Genomic DNA, 18,699 nt, shown 5'->3' on the forward strand with positions numbered 1-18,699 from the left:
AAAATCTATAAGCACAGGAATGCAAATCATAGCATATGCAACTCCCAACTGGTAGGAAGGCATGCCAGGTGTTTTGCTGGCTCCTGCAACAGATAAATCCTCAGTTACAAGAATAGCTAGGGCATACATGTAGATTTATGGTTTTCTAGCAAAAATCTCTGGGCTTCACTCATGAAACAAACAGCAGAATAATCTAGGGCAAACAGCCAAGAATTATTAGTCTAGATACCCGCTATTACTGTCAACTCAGCTCACAGTTTTACCAAAAAAGACGTATAGATAATTTAACCATGACACTAGATTTTTTCAGTTAGGATTATTTCTCCCCCTTCCCCATTACTATTAGTCATGTTTCTACTGAACACTTGAAAATTAGGCAAATCACAGGTGTTTCTAAACTTTTTTCCAAGTTGAGGCCAACGATGTACCTTTCTTGATCAGACGAATACTGACTATCCATGTCTCTGGATCTGTAATCAACTGGAGTTCTGGAGGCATCATGGTGTCTAGTTGGAGAACGTGATCTTCTCATTTGATGAATTTCATCTAAACTCCTGAAAGGCAGAAATATGTATGATACTTCTGTTTTCTCGTAAGTAACACAGCTTAATGGATTACAGTACAAGTTGTTTGAAGGAAGTTTTAATCATTAAATTGTTAATATACGACTTTAAAAAATATTGGTTCTTAAGTTTAAAAAAACACCTCTAAGTATAGAAAGCAGCCATTTTTACCCTATTTAGAAGTACATGCCTGTTTCTGTGTACACTGATGGATTCAGTAATGGCATTTTCAAAGCCCGTACTTAAAGAATAACTGAGATAACAGAAGAACTGATATACCTCATGCAAAATTAAGTTTTATGCATTTGTAGATTCATAACCAGGTTTCTAAAAGGGCTGTCAAATTTTTGCAGGTATCTCCAAGTATTCTTTAAGAAAGTGTGGGATTGGATATGGGAACTTGCAGCTGATTTTATCAATCTCAAACTAAGTGTTGTACAAAAAGGGGTATGATTATGTATAAATGCAGGTAAGCTCTTACCTCCATGACAGTAATTTAAAGCTCTCTTCACATTAAAAAGAACAAGAAAAGAAATAACTACTTGAAAGGCAGCTTCTTCCTTTAGTTTAATAACTGCCATTGGAACAAGAAGCCTTAGTTTTTCAAAGTATAAAATGAAAGGATGGGTGGAATTAGCTATGAAATATTTCATTTGTGCATCATGCTTATAGATACAAAGTTACAACAAGAGCACATAGAACTGTTTGCAAAAGCAGAATGAGGAGCGCTCATTCTCTCTACCATAAAAAAAAAAATGAGTCAGTGCCACAGTCTGTTTTACGTAGAGCCATATTCTTCTACCTGTTACGGATGCTCTACTGAGAAATGCAAAAGCAAGTGATTTGGCGGGTAGTGAAATAGTTTCTACTGTAAGAACTGATGTAACACAGGGAGATGCATGCAGGGACTTAAGCAGCACACAAAACTTCATTGCACAAGAACAGTATATATGGCATGGAGGATTGAAAGTCAGAAGCAAGATCATCAGGAATTCTCAGCTGAGAAGAGAAGCCAGTTTTCCAGAATATACCACGATTTTGAAACATCACAGCTGTCCGGTATTAAATGACCAGTGATGGAACTCCAGAAAAACAGACACAGAAATGATGGATAAGGACATTACTGTAGCACAGAATTTTGTACACAAAATTCAGCTAAGAAGGGCAGATTTTCAGCAAACTACCACAGCTAGTGGGCAATAATGTTGCTAGTGAAACACTTCAAGCACTTGCAGTAATTCAGGAATAAAGCTTCTGAGAAACTGGAGGAAAGAAAAACCGGTAAAAACTGGCTGATTTTAGGGTTCCATGAGAGGCTGCAAGAGCAGCTTACTGCTCTGCACAATACAAAATGTAAAATCAAGCAGGTCAAGTTTTGTGCTTAAACAGTCTGTACAGCACTATTCAAAACAAGCATAAAGCATGCAAATGAAAAGCTCAGAAAGGATTCTTCTATGAACAGGTTGCCTATTAGAAGTAGTAAATAGAGAAAATAGAGGTTTATAAATCACTGATTCTGTAAAGTATTTCTTACTTCTTCCATTAAAAACACAATTTGTAATTTGTTTGCTGTTTCTTCAAAATTAGTTCAATTTATAGTTATACAATTTGTACTTGCCACTATTTATTATCCTACAAATATACTTAGGTGCCTTCATACAAGATTCAGCCACTGACTAAAAAAACAATTCCAAGTCTGTGTATTAGTTATGGTAGACAGATGATGAATCACAGAGAAACTATCAGTAAGAAGAGGTAAGTCTTAAAAAGTTACAATTCATCCCATGAGTGCTCTTGAATGATTAATGAAAGTATACATCAAGTTCAAATACTACACTATTAAATTCAGAATCAAAAAGAGTTTTAAAATTGTGAAAAATTTCTCAACAAGAGAAAAGTTAATAACGACAGATTACACAAACTTGAAACCACTCAGTGCTTCACTAACTTGTGATGCCTACCTCTGTAATGGCACATTTGGTAAACGTGAACGGGTCCTGCCCTGATCGTCGCCACGGTGAGGAGATACAGATCGTGAACGATGATGTGTTGTTCTTTGCTGTTCTGGCACAGTTAGCGTTGTAGATTTACTTTCTCTAGCACTAAATCTATAACCTACTGGCAAGAGGGCAACAAAAGGAAATTAGAAAATAAAAGTCTGGGTTTAGAAAGAATTCAGATGGTTAGTCCTTCCAGGAACACACATCTAAACGCTTACACAACTTTCAATTCAGCATTCAGCTGTTGTACATCCTGATGTGTCATGCAGCCAGGATAAATTACTAGCATTACCTTTAAACATCTACATGTACAGAGACAGAGAAACTGAGATGATTTTTATTATGTACTGGAAGATGTGGAGGAGAGGACTGAAATAGCTTTCTGACTTGGGGAAGAGTACCCAGAGTAACTTGTATTTCAAAGTTGTCGTACAGTAGCAAATATCTGAAGGGAACCCAAGTAATGTAGGTTTACCTCACCAAGCAAATGGAGAAGGCATGCTTGTGTACAACAGAACAGATACATCCACGACCTGCTCATATGTAAAGAATCCTTCCGACGCTTGTTTCAGTTAAACACAAAGATGTTCTCCTACTGAACTTGGCCAAAGCCACCTACTTTCAAAAACTATGAGCATTTAGAGTACATGATGTAGAATGTTAGGTGTTGCATACTTGGAAGAACATTTGTTCTGAATATTATGAATAAGCTGCAAAGCTTCTCATAGTTCTTATCCACATAGGATTTAAAAAAAAAATCAGCAGAATGTTAGTACATTTTAAAGCATTGATATTCCTGTGCCTTCTTCCATGCAGTATACTGTTTGCCTTGATATACATTTTGAATCCCATCCTAAAACAGACAATGAAGCTAAGATGAACAGCTTTCAAAAAGTTGCTGTTGTCTTTCTGAAAGAGCCTAAAGACACTTGCTCAGACTTCAGTTGCTCTCTTCTAGACATTTAAATTAGATTACAAAAATCCCTTAATAGAAAGTCCCTTGATGACAGGGTCATCCCTTCTGTCATCCTGTAATGACTTCACAAATTACTGTTTAGATTCCAAAATAGTCATTTTGTTGCTTCTCTGAATTTGTCTAGCATTAAGTTCCTGTAATGTGTTTTTTATTTCAGCTAAAAAAAACAAACTCTATCAGAAATCTTCTTTCCATGCAGGGAAAGGCTCTGATTTAGTCACTTAATTTTCAGTTGGGTAAACTGCGTAAGTTGCACTTTTTAAGGATCTTGTTACAGTATCAAGTTCGGGTTTTTTCAGATTTTCTATAATTTATATAATTCTTGTCATTCTTCTCTCATCATCTACCAAATTGTTACTGTTCTCTTAAAAGTGAGCCTGCATTAGGCTTGGTCATGTATTCCCTGACACTTCACCTGTTTAGCTGCAAGTCTGAACCCTGATCACAAACATCAAGGAAGCATTCATGCTCTTTTCCCTAAAACGTGTGTCAGTTTACCAACCTATTCTAATGGGCATGTAACTTCTCTGAACGCACTATCTCATTATCAGACCTGCAGGAAAACACTTTGTTAAAACAGTGATAAATAATCCTAAACTAAGCATATCTTCCACCATAGAACAGATTCATCCTGGCAACAGAAAACTGAAAACAGGGACCTACTAGGTAAACACTTCTATCATCCAACAAACTCAAAGACTGTTTTCCCTGATTATGCAGCTTATAATATCACAGCCTCCAGAACTGTGACCACCTTCTATACAGTACTGAACAAACTAGCAAAAATTATCCAAAGATAACAGAAGAACACCCAGGTGCTGTGGTATCCTACAGTAGCTTTCAGCCTTACACCAGCTTTCCAGTAACTCCAGTAAATAAAAAAAGATTGGCTTCAATAAGTTCTTGTTGTCTTTAATACATTTACCACTACAAATCAGACACGGAAGGCAGATAGGAAGGAGACAATGTTGACAAAAAGATGATTAGGCAGTTTTACTACAGACTTTCTGGTTACTTTCAGCTAGAAAACATATGCAGAAAGACCTTTGCCAGCTCTGCTATCATTTTGTCCAGCTTCTGTGTTTTCAACTTGATAGTACAGCGGCTGGTGTGAGAACACGGGAAACAATCTTGTTCTTTCATTTGTTGAAGCAGAGGGGTAGGATGAGGTTAATAAATCAGGGAAACAAAAAACACTATGAGTATTGATAGATGTTAGAGGGTAGCACTGGGCCCAAAGAAAAGCACTCATAATAAGAACATTTCATGTAGCTCAGAAACAAACATCAGGGAGCATAACATTGAGTGCACGTGTGCGCTGTTCTCAAACAACACTGAATTAGACATGTCAAAAATAACGAATGTAATCTCATATTTAAAATGTGACGTTACTCAAGTTTGGGAAGAGTGGGGGCTATTGTTTGAAAACCAGAGAAAACAAGCTTGGGAGAGCTCACTTGTAGCTACAAAACCAGCAAATGCTTGTCACATAAAGAGCATTTTTAATAGCAAAGCTGTACTGAGTACTGACTGCAAAATAGGCCTGTAAATGTTGACAGCATGCATGAAAGTATGGAGGTTTATCAACCTTTTAACAAAGAAGGACTCCAATGTTCTGCAGGTTTTGATGTACTGTGACATGGGAGTATCTTACCTGCTGAAAAAGTGTTTCAGAGTTGTGCAATAAAAATAGAAAGAAACACGAGGATCTCCCTGATCTCAGGACTAGGTGCAAATTTTTAAGCAAAAAAAAAGGACTCCGTCAGGACTTCTGTGGAGATTTCCTCATCTCATGTACTAAGGTTGTTGCAGAAAATGTCTGGATTTTTGTAAGAGGAAGAAAAAAAACGACACACAACAAAAGCTAGATGTTTTCCCTTTCCCAGGATAACTAAATCTAAGCTGTATGTGCTAAAAGATATTTCATTTTCCAAACAAGCTTGTTTTAGATAAAATTCTGTCACTTCTATCAGAAGGGACACTAGTTTACATTTATTCAATGCTAAAATCAAATCAAAAACTTCTTTCTAAGCTTTAGGTAACTGTACTGAAATACGTAAAAATTAAATCTAAAAAATTTTAATATAAATTTCAGTTTAAATATATTTCTAGAGTATCTCTAGTCTACCTAAAAACCATACACTTAGGATTATCTTGTACACTTAAAAATCTGGTATAGAAAGATGACTTTTTCCTATATATGCTTCATAGTCAAGCTATCCAGAGAACAATACCTGAAATGTGTGCATTGTGTGCACACAAAACTTACAAACCAGACAGAGAGAGCAATAGCAGTTCACATTTACCCTAAGTACCAGCTCAAGTATTGTCGAGTTGGTCAATTCACATCCATACCTCCATCGAGACCACGACAGTGACAGCAACAGTAACACTTCCTCATATCCTCAAATACAAAGGCTCTGTGCTCTCCAGAGTGAGCAGAGACAATTTTTGCATGGACCAGCATGATAGCAGCAATTAAGCTTATGGTAGTTTACGCAGAAGTTTCTCAGTCGCTTACGGGAAACTGTCAGGTGTGACATGAAATGGAAGCTGGATGGATGATGAAAATGGGTCTAGCAAGTGTTTGATACAAGAACTCCTTTTTTCTAAAGACAATACAGACAAGGTTTTGTGTCGACGTCACCCTACCACTACAGGAGCAAGGTAAGTACAATGCAACCATTTATACAGATTACATATGATAGATAAATAGTTCTGAAGAGTTACCATAGCATAAGCAATATAGTGCATTACAAATACCCTCTGGGATATTGCCAACTGTATATCAGCTTTTTTTTCTTTTTAATTAAGAAAGTTACTATAGCTTTTGTTAAAAAGATAGATCTCAAAATATGTTCATTATTTATCAAATCCTTTACTGACCCTTCCTATATACTTAGCATTGGTGAGGCCACATCTGGAGTACTGGGCTCCCCAGGACAAGACAGACTTGGAGTTACTGGTGTGAGTCTAGCTCAGGAACATGAAAATAGTTAGGAGACTGGAGCATCTCATATAAGGAGAGGCCAAGAGGTTTAAAATAATATTATCTTCATGTAAATAGATGTGGACATACCACAAAAACCTGTCAAAACTTAATTCTGTTAAAACTGAGCTTCAAATTAAAGTTGCTTTCAGCTGTTGAAAAAAACTCCTTTTATGAACAGCTCTATGAGCTGATTTTAAAAAAATTATATATGTCACTGCAAGACACAAATAATAAATGAGGACAGTACAACTATATGAAAGATAAAACACATTTGTAATATGACAAGGGAAAAATACTTTTCTTAAAATATTCTTGAAGTTACCAAAGTGCCATTGTTTTTTGATGTAGCAGTCTTTACTTCCATTGACCAGCAGTGATTCTTCGCAGCTGCTGAAACCTCTAGGAAAACAGTTTTCTCTGTTATTACGAAATGCTAATACTGCATTTGCCTTAACAATTGGTAAAACATTGAAATTACAGTTTTAAGGATTTCCAATGTCAGTTAAATTAGCCAAAATATTTTCATCATTTCTTTTTTAGCTTGTGTGGTGAAAAAGTGACCTTTTGTGCTTCTGCATTTTGCAGTTAGGTGTTTTATTTTTTAGAAACTAACAATAGTCTTTGTGAAAATCTTGAGATATCAAGAAGGCAAAATAAATTTCTTGACTTCTGAATATTTTAAGAAAAGGAATAAATTAACAGCTGTAAGAATATACCTCTAATAAAGACAAAGCTTAATTATCATATATAAGCACCACAGTGGGTAACATTCGTAAGTAAGTGGTATAGGAAGGAAAAGGGGCTTTAAAGGAAAACATTTTGTTTTGCATCACGTGTTGTGAACTCAATATTAATATTCTTACTTCTGTTGAGAAGGAGTATCTTAATCCTCGACTAATCTGGTTGAAACCGATAAAGGTTATGCCAAAATGGTCTAAGAGTGCATCTGAGCTGCCTCATCATCCTACTTTATGGGGAAATATGGATATTCGTTGTTCCCCCCACACACATACCTTGCAGGAGAATGTGTGGGAAATACAGACCAGACAAGAGTTGCAGTGCACTCTGGTGAGGTCTATGGTGTTGGGGGGCAGGAGAAGGGAAGGTGTAGAGACCCTGCAGCACAACAAAGAACTTGCATGCAACTTAGTCTTAACATAGGAGACTGTTAGATGGTGAAGGTACTGTACTATTCATTCACTGCAAATGAAGGTAGCAGTCCAAAGTCTTAGAATATACAGCAACATGGTAAGTAAGGAAGGTTGGATAGGAGGGTAGAAATGCATATTTGAACTTGGTGTCCAGACACATTTATGAATCTGTGCCTAAGATTCTCGAGCAATTCAGCAGACGGTGGGAGTGGCAAACTTTTCCAACTCTCACTGCAAAACACAATTTCATATACTGTCTAGGCTGTCACGCTTCCGTGGCTGACAAGTGAAATTTTCTTTGCCCCTCTGTGCCTAAAGTCTAACCCCCATTTAAGACTTCAGGTTGCACCAGCAAACAAAACCCCCACACTTATATGTATATCCACTTCACATAGGAATCACAGACAGCTGAACTCCACTTACAACTGACAAATAAATGTATCCATTAAACTCAAAACAGACAAATTTGTACATTGTCAGGTCAACTGCCAAATTGTTTCTGATTAGGTGGACTCCAGGAGTCTCTTCACCAGGCCCTTAAAGTTTCAGCTAGAGACTCTCAGCTCATTGTAAATCCTATTGCTACAGATTAAATCTTGCAATTTTCTACAGTTATCTCTGAGAAAGTTTGGATCCATGTATTCTTCAAAGGCACATCTGAGCCTGCACAGTCCCAAGAAATTTCCATAGGAATCAGTTACTCATGTGCTGACCTAGTCCAATGCATTCAGCCGAATATTTTTGAATGTTTCCTGTCAGATGGAAAATGTTTTGTTTTAAATGGCAAATGGATGCCCTGAAGAACTGTCAGCTGAAAAAAGCCTCAATTCTTAATCTGGTATACTGAAACCTTAAACACACGTAAATCTACACAGATATGCCAGTATCTACATTGCCAACTAAAAAAAATAAATAATAAACAGGAAAAAATATTTTAAACCTGTGATTTATTAATTTTTAAATGTTCACTCTCAGCTGATGCAAAAATACCAAGATTAATCACTTCATTAAAGCATATATCACTACCAGACATACCTGAATAAATTTCACTCTTAGTAACTCATGTGGTAATTGTATTAAAGTAAGAAAAAAATCCAATCAGCATCAAACGAACCAGAATTTGACTCAGTAAGCATCAAAATGATTTTTCATTAATACATGATTTATTTGTATGGTTATATAATGAATAAATAAATTGTCAGTGCATTTTAAACACAGATAAGGAAGATGGAGAGCTTTGCAAATCCCACCGTGACTTAATTCAGCAATATTCATCAGGAAGATCCACAGAAAAACTGATTTAGTGCTGGCAGCAACATAGTGACTCTTCAGTTAGTTTGGTACAACTGGGAAACATATCCATCTGACTTGTGGCAACAGCCAAACAGAAGTAGAAAAATATGGTATCCAAAACGATCATCAAGATTTTAATAATGTAAGGAATTCTGAACTAAAAGTCAAACCACAATAGTCTCTGAAAGTATATGTTTATGAACATTTAGGTTAATGATAATTCATGAAGGCATATGAAAACTATAAAAACTATAGCCATGCTACATGCTTCTTCATCTACAGCCATGCATTCTCAGTAAAGTCCATGGGAGACTGCATTATATCTAAGTTTCAAGCAAAAAGCAAAATAAAAGAAATGTTTGCAATAAACACTGAAATCTTAATTACCATTCTTCAATGATTTTTTGATTTTAATTTATATTTTAAATAATGCTTGGAACTTTATGCAGTAAGCAATTAAAGAATTTGAACCCTCCAGTGGTTCACATATGGAGAATGATATGTAAAAGAAATATCAATGAATGAATAGTAGAATCTTTTATATCACCACGATTTAGGACTGGTACCATGGAATTACCAGGAAAAGTGTTTTTTTTCACAATGCACTCTCCGAAAACAGTATCCTCAATATTCCAAAGTGTTATAAAGAAAAAAGAACAAACAAGCAAAATAAGAAGAAGAAGAAAGCAGGACCATGCTGTTCACCCACGCACCTGGAGGAACAACTCCAATACCATCATCAACATCATAATCTGAGATGTCACTATCACTGATTGGCCGAGACCCTGCACAACAGTAAGGTAAACAAATACCTGAACATCTGGTCGTGTTATGAAATGTAAAAATATGTTCATTTAATATACTACTGAAATTAAAATGTCAATTTTAAGTCTAAACAACAGAGGAGGAGAACTGAACCGCAGTGACTGACAGTGACATTTCACAAGGCAGCTGAGCCAATTTAACATCTTACAGCTGCTGCAGCCTCCTTTCCCCTTCTCCTTCTCTCAAGTCCTCAGTAATCCTGTACTAGAATAGTTTACCTCACGAAACCAGCAAAAAGTTAACTCAAAGAAAAAACACACTTCTGTGCTATTTCAGTGAGTAAGCTGAGTCAGCTTGCTGAACAGGAAAGGAGAGGTGGCAGCATATGGTGAGAGAGGGGAAGAGGAAACAGCACTGCCAGCTTTTAAAAAAGTTAAAATATCTCATGAAAACTGGCCTTTAATTTGCTCTCCCCATATACATATCCTCATGCATCAATTACAGCAGTATCATAATTTTATAATTAATTCCTGAATGTGCACCAATTTCCTTCGCATTGACTTCCATGTTTAAGAAAAATCAGAAAAATAGCTTGGAAACTTATTTTAAAATAACCCCCTATGTCCTTATGTCTAAACAAATCTTAAATTAATTTAAATGACCAGAGAAGCTACAATATGCAAATATTTCAATACATTCATCATTTTAATATGCCTCATACAAACCTGAAATGGGACTCCTCAAAATAGTACCTCCCAAATACACGCACACAATTTCTCTTTGCTACAGAAGCACGGTTCTCATCGATTGTACAATGAGCATACTGGAGGTAGAGACTAACTTTATGATGAAAAGTGGGTTTAAGCCTTATAAGTTTAAGGACTTTTTTTAAAATAGCTATTTATTATTTTAAAAAGTATACAACAATGATGAACTTCATCTTTCTACTTAAAAGGAAATTTATGCAAACGAATGTTTGAACAATTTTCTTTTGCTAGTGAAAACCAAACTAATTCCAACAGGTTTCACATACTTGAAAGTTACATGCCACAGGTGAAAGGCTGCCATGTCATAACATCACAATTTGCATCTCTTCTGTCACACATTTTCATTATGCTTAAAGACTATGAAACAGTATTTTTATCTTTTATATGAAAGTTAAATACTATTACACCATATTCAGCTTTAAAACTTAAGAGATTAATAGAATTTGGACCTACTTTGTAATTTTTTGCTAGCGCTTTCTCCACCATGAACATGTCTTCTTGGCATGAAAGGTGATGGTTGAGGCAGAGGTAGTGAAGATTCATCATGTGTCTGTAGCTTATACCAATGTGGTTCATCATCTAAAAGTGCTGTCTCCAGCTCTATAAGAATCTAGTAGAAAAATTATCAGGTTTTAATTATGCTTCCAAGGCACACACAAACACATACATAAAATATATTATGTATATGTATTTAAAACCAAACAATGAACTCGGGAGAAATGTGATTGTATGTATCACCTCTCCAAGAAATTCACTCTCTTCTTCTTGTACTCTTGGCTGATCCCATACTGTTATTTCAAGCATTCGTTCTCTAAAATCTCTACGATGTACATGTGAGTAGAGAAAAGCTTGGTTCCATTTTGGCTCTAGACTTTTCTTTACTGTTTTGGTCCTCCTTTTACTCTTATCACTGAAACATAAATATTTGTTGTAAATTGTTTGTAGAGATAAATCACAAAATCCCATTCACTCATCAGCACTTACTGTTTTCATTCTTTCTGATCTGATAATGCTTAAAACAGAAAAGTATTTGCTGTACAGTCGACCAAATTCATCTAAAGGTCCACACAGTTAATTTGTTACTGACTTGCATGAGTCAAGTGCATTTTTTTTGTTATAATTAATCTAGCTCTAATGAATTATAAAAAGAAATTCTTTACTTCATAACAGCTCATTTAGACGTTGATTCAAAACATGGTAAATTACAACACAATTTTCTAAATTTAAATACTACCTTCTGTCTGGAAGAAAATACATTTTTACATAAGGATTCCTGGGGCGTCCATCTACTCTTGGTGGCAAATCTGTTGCTTGAAGAACATTTACTATTAACTGATGTCCCACTTTGTCGTACCACAGTTTAACCTACAAGAATCCAGTTACCAGAAAACATTACTGAAAATGGAGAACACACAGAATTTTCAGAGTGCTTCACATTAACCACAATGTAAAAGCAACCATTGTTTTTTTCAGGAGACAATGAGATACATTTCATTTCAAATCCCTTAATAGTTAAGTTAGATGGAAAAGATGATAGTATATACCAAAGACTTTTGTATTTACGACAGCTGAATTAAATGTTGGTGCCTGACTATACTTACATTGTTTATTGGACTCACTATGTAATCTTTTATGTATGAGTGCATTTAAAAGCTACATTCAAATAGGAAGCCCTGACCGTAGCTAAACTCTAGGCATCATGGAAATCTACTCTGATTTGTCACCTTGCAAATGTTCTTATGAAAAATATACTATACCGCTAAATCATTTCTTCAGAGTCATAACATTATGAAATCTTTGAGCCTGCTGTATACTTAGAAGTTGATACGATCAATATAAAAAAAATATAAGAACATATGAAACAAAGTCTAAGTACTCACAGTATATTTAATAAGCACAGCTTCAATTAGTATTACAGACAGTTCCAGGACGTAGTGTGTATCTGAATTAAAATGCATTACTGAACAGTGTAACTCTTAACAAATACACAGCTCTTTAAATGCTCCCATAAAGATAAATTGATATTATGCTTGTTATCTGTGGATTACTGGGCATGTACAGAAAAGTCACCATTTCCAATGCAGAGGGTAGAGGATGACAAGTTACAAGCACTTTTATGGGCTCCTCTCAGTGTAAATGCCTGTGCTCTGAGGTGTATTAAGGCAACAATTCTGTACCTCTGCTGTGATTACAGTGATGGTTTGTGAGTGTGCACAGAGGGTCTTAAACATTTGAAAGATGTTAGTCTTTACCAACAACACACATTTCTCTTGACCTCCCAACAGACCTTGGGAATGCAGAGGGCCAAGGGACAAGCAATTCATAGATTTTTCATTAACAACTGAGGGAAAACAAAACATGCTCACAGAAAGCTGCCCTGGTAGGACTTGTGGTGCATCCCGTAGGGCTCCAGGGCTGGTTGGAGATATAACAGAAATAGAAGGCCTTTCCATCTTCTGAGATTCAAAAGAACTTGAACCTAAAAGTACATGAGAAACATTAACTTTCCATTCAAAATTTTGAAGAAAATTTGGATAACTTATGAATTCCTTTTTCTTTGAATTGTATAAAATTTGTATGTGTACACAGTATAACTAGATTAGTGTACAGAAAGATTTAAAACTGATGTAGATAGCACGGTGAAAAAGACTGTCTGGATACCCTTATCCCAGATTAAACATCCCAAAAATCTCAGAGCCAATGCAGTCTCCCAGTGCTCATCTTTCAGAAAATTCATAGCTGAAACAATTGTGCTGGGTACAAGACCATGCTTAGCGAAAAGAACGAGGTATGTACTCACTAGACTCTAATGGGGGGTGAGAAGTCTCGGGAATCCGTGGAATATCACTAAAATGTGAATATACACATAGGAATTAGAAACAATGGAGATGACCTTCTGCTGCAACAGATACGTTTCTGGGACACTTTTTTTTAGAAATATAGATATGTTTCTGTTCAAATGGGTTACAAGGAAAGAAAGAGGAAATATTTAAAGACGTATTTTCCACTAGCATTCATGAAAATCTTACTAATGCAAACTACTACTTTCAAGTTAAGGAACTAACAGATGTAACAATATAAGCACTACAATGTTAATATTGTGGATGGGTTCCACAATATTTTTACACCAGAACAATGACGTTAAGGAGATTTTATGAAGAGAAAGGTGGCAAAATGCAGTATAGCTATGAATGTTCAACTATTTTTTTGAGGAAAAAAATAAAAAAAAACCAGTCAGATTAACTCACTAGTAGTATTTATATAAACGTCTCAAGGAGTTCACGGAATGAAACTGGTGAAAATGTCTTATATAATAAGAAAAGAAAAAGCAAATAATATTAGCAACGTTAAACAAACAAAAGAATAATGTATTTCTCGAAAGGTTAAAAAAAAGCAAACTGTATTACGATTGGGTATGGACATTTTTTGACACAAACACATCCAGCACATACACAGGTATAAGCAAAATCAAACTGGTTAAGTCCACACATATCTATAAAAATTTTGGCATCAACAAATTTACTCTTCCATCAAAATATATGGATGATGATAGCTTGTGACTCTCTTCTGTTCTCAGCAATCATTGAAAATACATTGTGAAGGCAAAAAACAACAGTTCTTGTACAAATATTAACAAAGAAGCGAAGCAGGAAAATGGAAACAAAGTTCTTCAGTCAATTACTTGAAAATATTTTCATCTACACAAAATAATCCAAAATTGGAACTACAACAGCATTTCTGAAGAACCTTTACAAGATTTTAATTCTGAAGTTGAGCATTTTAAAGGTATTCGGGCATTTCTCTGCTCAGTGAAGCACCTTTTTACTGACTTGGAAGTCAATAGAACTAAGACTCCTGGGTATATAATGGTCACGAAAAAGAAAGGCACACTTAGGTCAGAAAAGGAATAGAATAGTGCCCAGTCAAATGGTCTTAAATTTGTTTTTCACTTGCTGCAATTTAGACTTGTATGTGTTTTAAAAAAGTCTATTTCAGCTTCCAGTTAATGTCTGACATCAGCTTACATCTCATATCACTCCACAAGAACGTGCTTCTTTTTGCTCTTGACTTTGCAATTCAAGAGTAACAAAGATTCCTCAAACTCATGGAAACATAACTGCATTACTTATTCTTGACATGACATAGTAGTACATCACAAAAATATTAACAGATTAATGACATGTTCCACAGCGGGGCTGCTGTGCAGACTTCTGCCTCTTAACATACTCTCCCTTCAATTTCCAGGGCAGTTCTCATCAGTCTGAAATACTTACTTTGCATATTCCAACTGATTTCTCTGTTCAACACATTTCATTTGCAATGTTTTCTTGCGCTATAATATGAACACTCTTGTCTGCAGTACAGCATTGTTTGTAATAATATCCCATTTAGAATATCTAAACGAGGGCTCATATGCACAAGGAGTGTTTCAACATGGACAGTGCACCCTACTGTGTCAAGCTTCGTAACTGCTGAGTGGGTGAAAATATGGTTAAGTTGACGGTATTTTCCTCACTTAGAGCTGGCAATACAAAAGTCCTTGCCAGTTAAAGGGTAAATGACAAAAATAATCAGATCTTTAAGACTTTACTCACCAGATAGGAAAGAACTACAAGTGTAATTTTTTAATGTATTTTTCTAAACCCCTTGTAATTCTTATGAACAACTGACTGAAACAGTGGAAGCCAGAACATAAATTTCAGTTCCTGACAAAACACATGGTTTGCAATAGAAATGTTATTTGGCAGCTTTCACCACATTCATCCCCACCATATTAGCATCATTCGCCCTCAGGAAATCTCTAAAACTTTATAGTACAATGGAAAGCTTTTATCTATATATATAAAAATCACAGAACAGAATCATAGAATGTGTACATAAAAAGTGTATGTATGTGTGTGCGTGTATATATATATATTTAAAATTATTGCTAGGAAGTCTTCTCTTCCCTAATATATTTATCACGTTTAAGTAGAGCTCCACACAGAATTGCAAGACACAGAAGCAAAAAAAACCCATAAATTAAGTATGCAATACAGTACTGATCACCAAACTCGTGCCAGAGTATCCTAAAAAGCTCTGTAACAGTTCTGCTTTCTGCTATTGATTTCAAAATGGACATTAAATAATTCAAAGCCATGCTTCTGTTCATATTTAAACCACTTACATATTCAATAAACCACTTGACATAACCATTTCTTAAATATTATATGCCCACAAGAAAATCACTAGTATTATGTCTAGTGACTTTATCAAATGTGTGAGTGGTAATTTTTCTTTTAAACATTGGCGGTTTTATTAAAGAACGAAAATTCTAAAAGGAAACTAATTTAAAGCTTGTTAGGTAAGAAAAAGAGTCTTATCTAGCCTGCTCTTATGGATTGCAGGAAATATTCTAACACTCTGATTTATAAAAGTAGCTCTTCAGAAGAAATAGTCAAAACCTCACGATTTATAATCTTCAAAACTAGACTAGTCAAAGCAAATGGAAATAACAAAGTAGGAAATAGTGCACCATTTATTGAAAATAAGAACAAAAGTTTGCTCTGCTTCCAGAGCAATGTGAATGTCATAAAAGCAATGTCAGACACATTCCAGCAAAGAACATCAAGCTTTGTATTTCCATCTCTATCCTGAAAGGCAAAGGTTTTGTGTGATATTCTGTGATTTATATATGACTACCTCATGTCTGGATCCTTCCAAACCTCAATGAATACACAAATTAAGCCAAAGTACACCTTAGGTTGAGACTACTCTGTGCAGATAAATGGTTTGTGAGGAACATTATTTTGTAAAACATAGGAACAGCTATAATTTCTGAGGGCTATAGTCGAGAGCTTGATCACTGAAGACAAACCAAAATCAAAATGTGGTTGTACCCACACTTCTTCAGGTTGCTCTAGGGACAGAAGCATTGTCCTCTACACCCTACAGAGTCTTCAGAATTTCTGAGTACCTATTCCCAGTGCACATCCTCCTATTTCCAAAACAGTTCCATCCCATCAGAACCTGCAGACCAGTCTGCACTTTGCACTAATTACATTACTGGAGTGACTCTCTGGAATTCAGTACTGTCTGGTTTATTACGAAGGTTCAACATCCTTGCAAGGACCTAGAGCACTGTAGCAATCCCTGCACAGAGGACCTGAATCACACCAGCGAAACAACAATTTTGGCAATATTATCTGTGGAAATTCAAGCAAAGATAGCCAGCATCAGGCAAAGAAAACAGAGATAAAGGAAAGAACATTTGTTTTACCTGCACTATCCCATAGAGCTCACCTGACCACCCAAGAGACGGCGAGTTAGTTACCATGCCAGGTTTCTTCTCCAAAAAGCATACTGCCAGAGGATTTTCTATGCTGTCTTATGTTCGTTGCCTCTCGCGTGGTATGCATATTCATAGGTAGCCCTTCCTCTCAGATTTAGATAGCCAACCCACTAATTTTACTTTTTGTACGTTTCTTATCTACCTTGTGTTGCAATCATTAGAATTAGCATCAGCATCAATTAGTTTCTATGGAGTTTTTACGGTACTATTGTGGTTATACTGTTTGTTGTTGTTATGCCTTCATCTGCTAATAGTGTTACATGTTCCACTTTTTTCTCTAATAAACTTCCTACAATTATCCATTACTCAAACCTACATTTGCTGGTAGACACAGAAATCCAAATTTACAAGACTGAGCAAATTATTTAGACATCAATTTTCTAACTTGCAGTCATCTAATTTGTGGGCTTACAGTCCTCACATTATTCACTTAAGCAAAAACTGTGTCATATTGGGGCTTTTTAGACCTAATATGCAAGGACTTTTAAAACAGAGACCATTAGAAATGCTGGTACATTATTTGCATTATTAATAGTGAGAGATAAAAACACTTTAATCATGCAGACGAAATGGCATTTTTCAGGTCTTTCGGGAACCTATTTCCTCATAGGAATTTTAGGTATAATGGATTACCACTTAATGCTGTATCATGCAGCTTTAATTTTGCTGAGTCAGCATCTAAAGTAGACATAAAACTTTGCTATACTAGATTTCTTGGATTAAATAAAATCTGCTATCATGAATTTGAAACAATCACATAGTCTGGATAACAAGACAAGGAGAAGCTGGGGGGGAAGTAATCGGTTAATGCAAGCAAAGCATTAACCATGGATTATAACTAAAAAAAAGAAAAAAGAAAATACTGTGCAGTATGTTCTTTTTTGTTAACTTCTATCAGGATCTCCTTTGTTGTACATCTGATATTTTTTGTTCTTTTAAGATGACAAACAGGTAAATCCCAACCTGATACAAAACAACAAGATTGATACATTACTTCTGGGGAAGGAAATATCTTTAAATTTCAAAGCTATATGCTCCAGTCACTTTGGGACATTATTCGCTCTTCTCAAAAAAAGAAGTCAAGACACAACTCTTCAAGAATAGCGTCATTGTAATATGTAAAAGCATCCATGCCAAGACTCCATTTATCTCAAAATAAAAGCAGCCTCATGTGCTCTATTTTTGGCTCTGTCTAGAAAAAAATACGTATGGGTCATCCAAAGCAAAACTTCACATTTTATTGGTACTATTTCTAGGTGCACATTTTTAGTGTAAAGTTCACTGCTCAGGTTCAGAAACATACTTTGGTTTTGAATGCACATCATGTTCTATGCCTCAGTTCAACAGTTGCACTATTTTCTCGTGATTTTTATTCAAGAATACGTCACTGGAACGTGGTCACTTTGCACTTAATTTTTTGAAGCTACCAGATTTAGAAAATTCATAAACTAAAATAATCCATTTGGTGTAATAATGAAGTTATCTTAAAAGCTGAAGTATACACAACATTTGCAAATATGCTGATAGCAATAAATATATCTAAAGCTCATTATTTAAAATACTAAGTCTAGCATTTTACTTTTACATGAGTTGTACAAATCAGTTTTCAGGTTTTCTTCAATTGAGACATGGAGTTCAAGTCAGGTCCAACATATTTCTTGTCTGCTGAGTTAAACATAAAAACTAGACTTCCCATAATCTTCTTACAGCATTATATTTTTAATTACAAAGACATAGGACTGAATTTGTAATTTTCACTCAGGAACATGTCCTAATTTATCCAACTAAAGAATGTAAAATAAGGTTTCTACTCCCCCACAGTCTCCATCTGGATGGTAATTTTAGCTTTTAACAACCACTG

The 18,699-nt window shown here is 35.4% G+C and overlaps 1 protein-coding gene across 38 annotated transcripts in view; it reads right to left on the reverse strand.

The window, feature by feature from the left end:
- RIMS1 (regulating synaptic membrane exocytosis 1) overlaps positions 1–18,699 on the reverse strand; it is a 355,813-nt gene that overhangs the window by 126,471 nt on the left and 210,643 nt on the right. For 23 of the 38 annotated variants that reach the window (XM_075414516.1, XM_075414555.1, XM_075414549.1 and 20 more), the window contains 8 exons: positions 13,308–13,354; positions 12,874–12,986; positions 11,742–11,872; positions 11,246–11,417; positions 10,961–11,117; positions 9,689–9,760; positions 2,525–2,681; positions 429–554 (listed from right to left, as the gene is read on the reverse strand). In XM_075414516.1, coding sequence (XP_075270631.1) covers positions 429–554; positions 2,525–2,681; positions 9,689–9,760; positions 10,961–11,117; positions 11,246–11,417; positions 11,742–11,872; positions 12,874–12,986; positions 13,308–13,354 — 975 coding nt within the window. The remainder of the gene's footprint in view (positions 1–428; positions 555–2,524; positions 2,682–9,688; positions 9,761–10,960; positions 11,118–11,245; positions 11,418–11,741; positions 11,873–12,873; positions 12,987–13,307; positions 13,355–18,699) is intronic. The other 15 variants (XM_075414557.1, XM_075414550.1, XM_075414537.1 and 12 more) reach the window with 2 other exon arrangements.

The sequence above is a fragment of the Opisthocomus hoazin genome, chromosome 2, assembly GCF_030867145.1.
Source record: "Opisthocomus hoazin isolate bOpiHoa1 chromosome 2, bOpiHoa1.hap1, whole genome shotgun sequence".
Classification (NCBI taxonomy): domain Eukaryota; kingdom Metazoa; phylum Chordata; class Aves; order Opisthocomiformes; family Opisthocomidae; genus Opisthocomus; species Opisthocomus hoazin.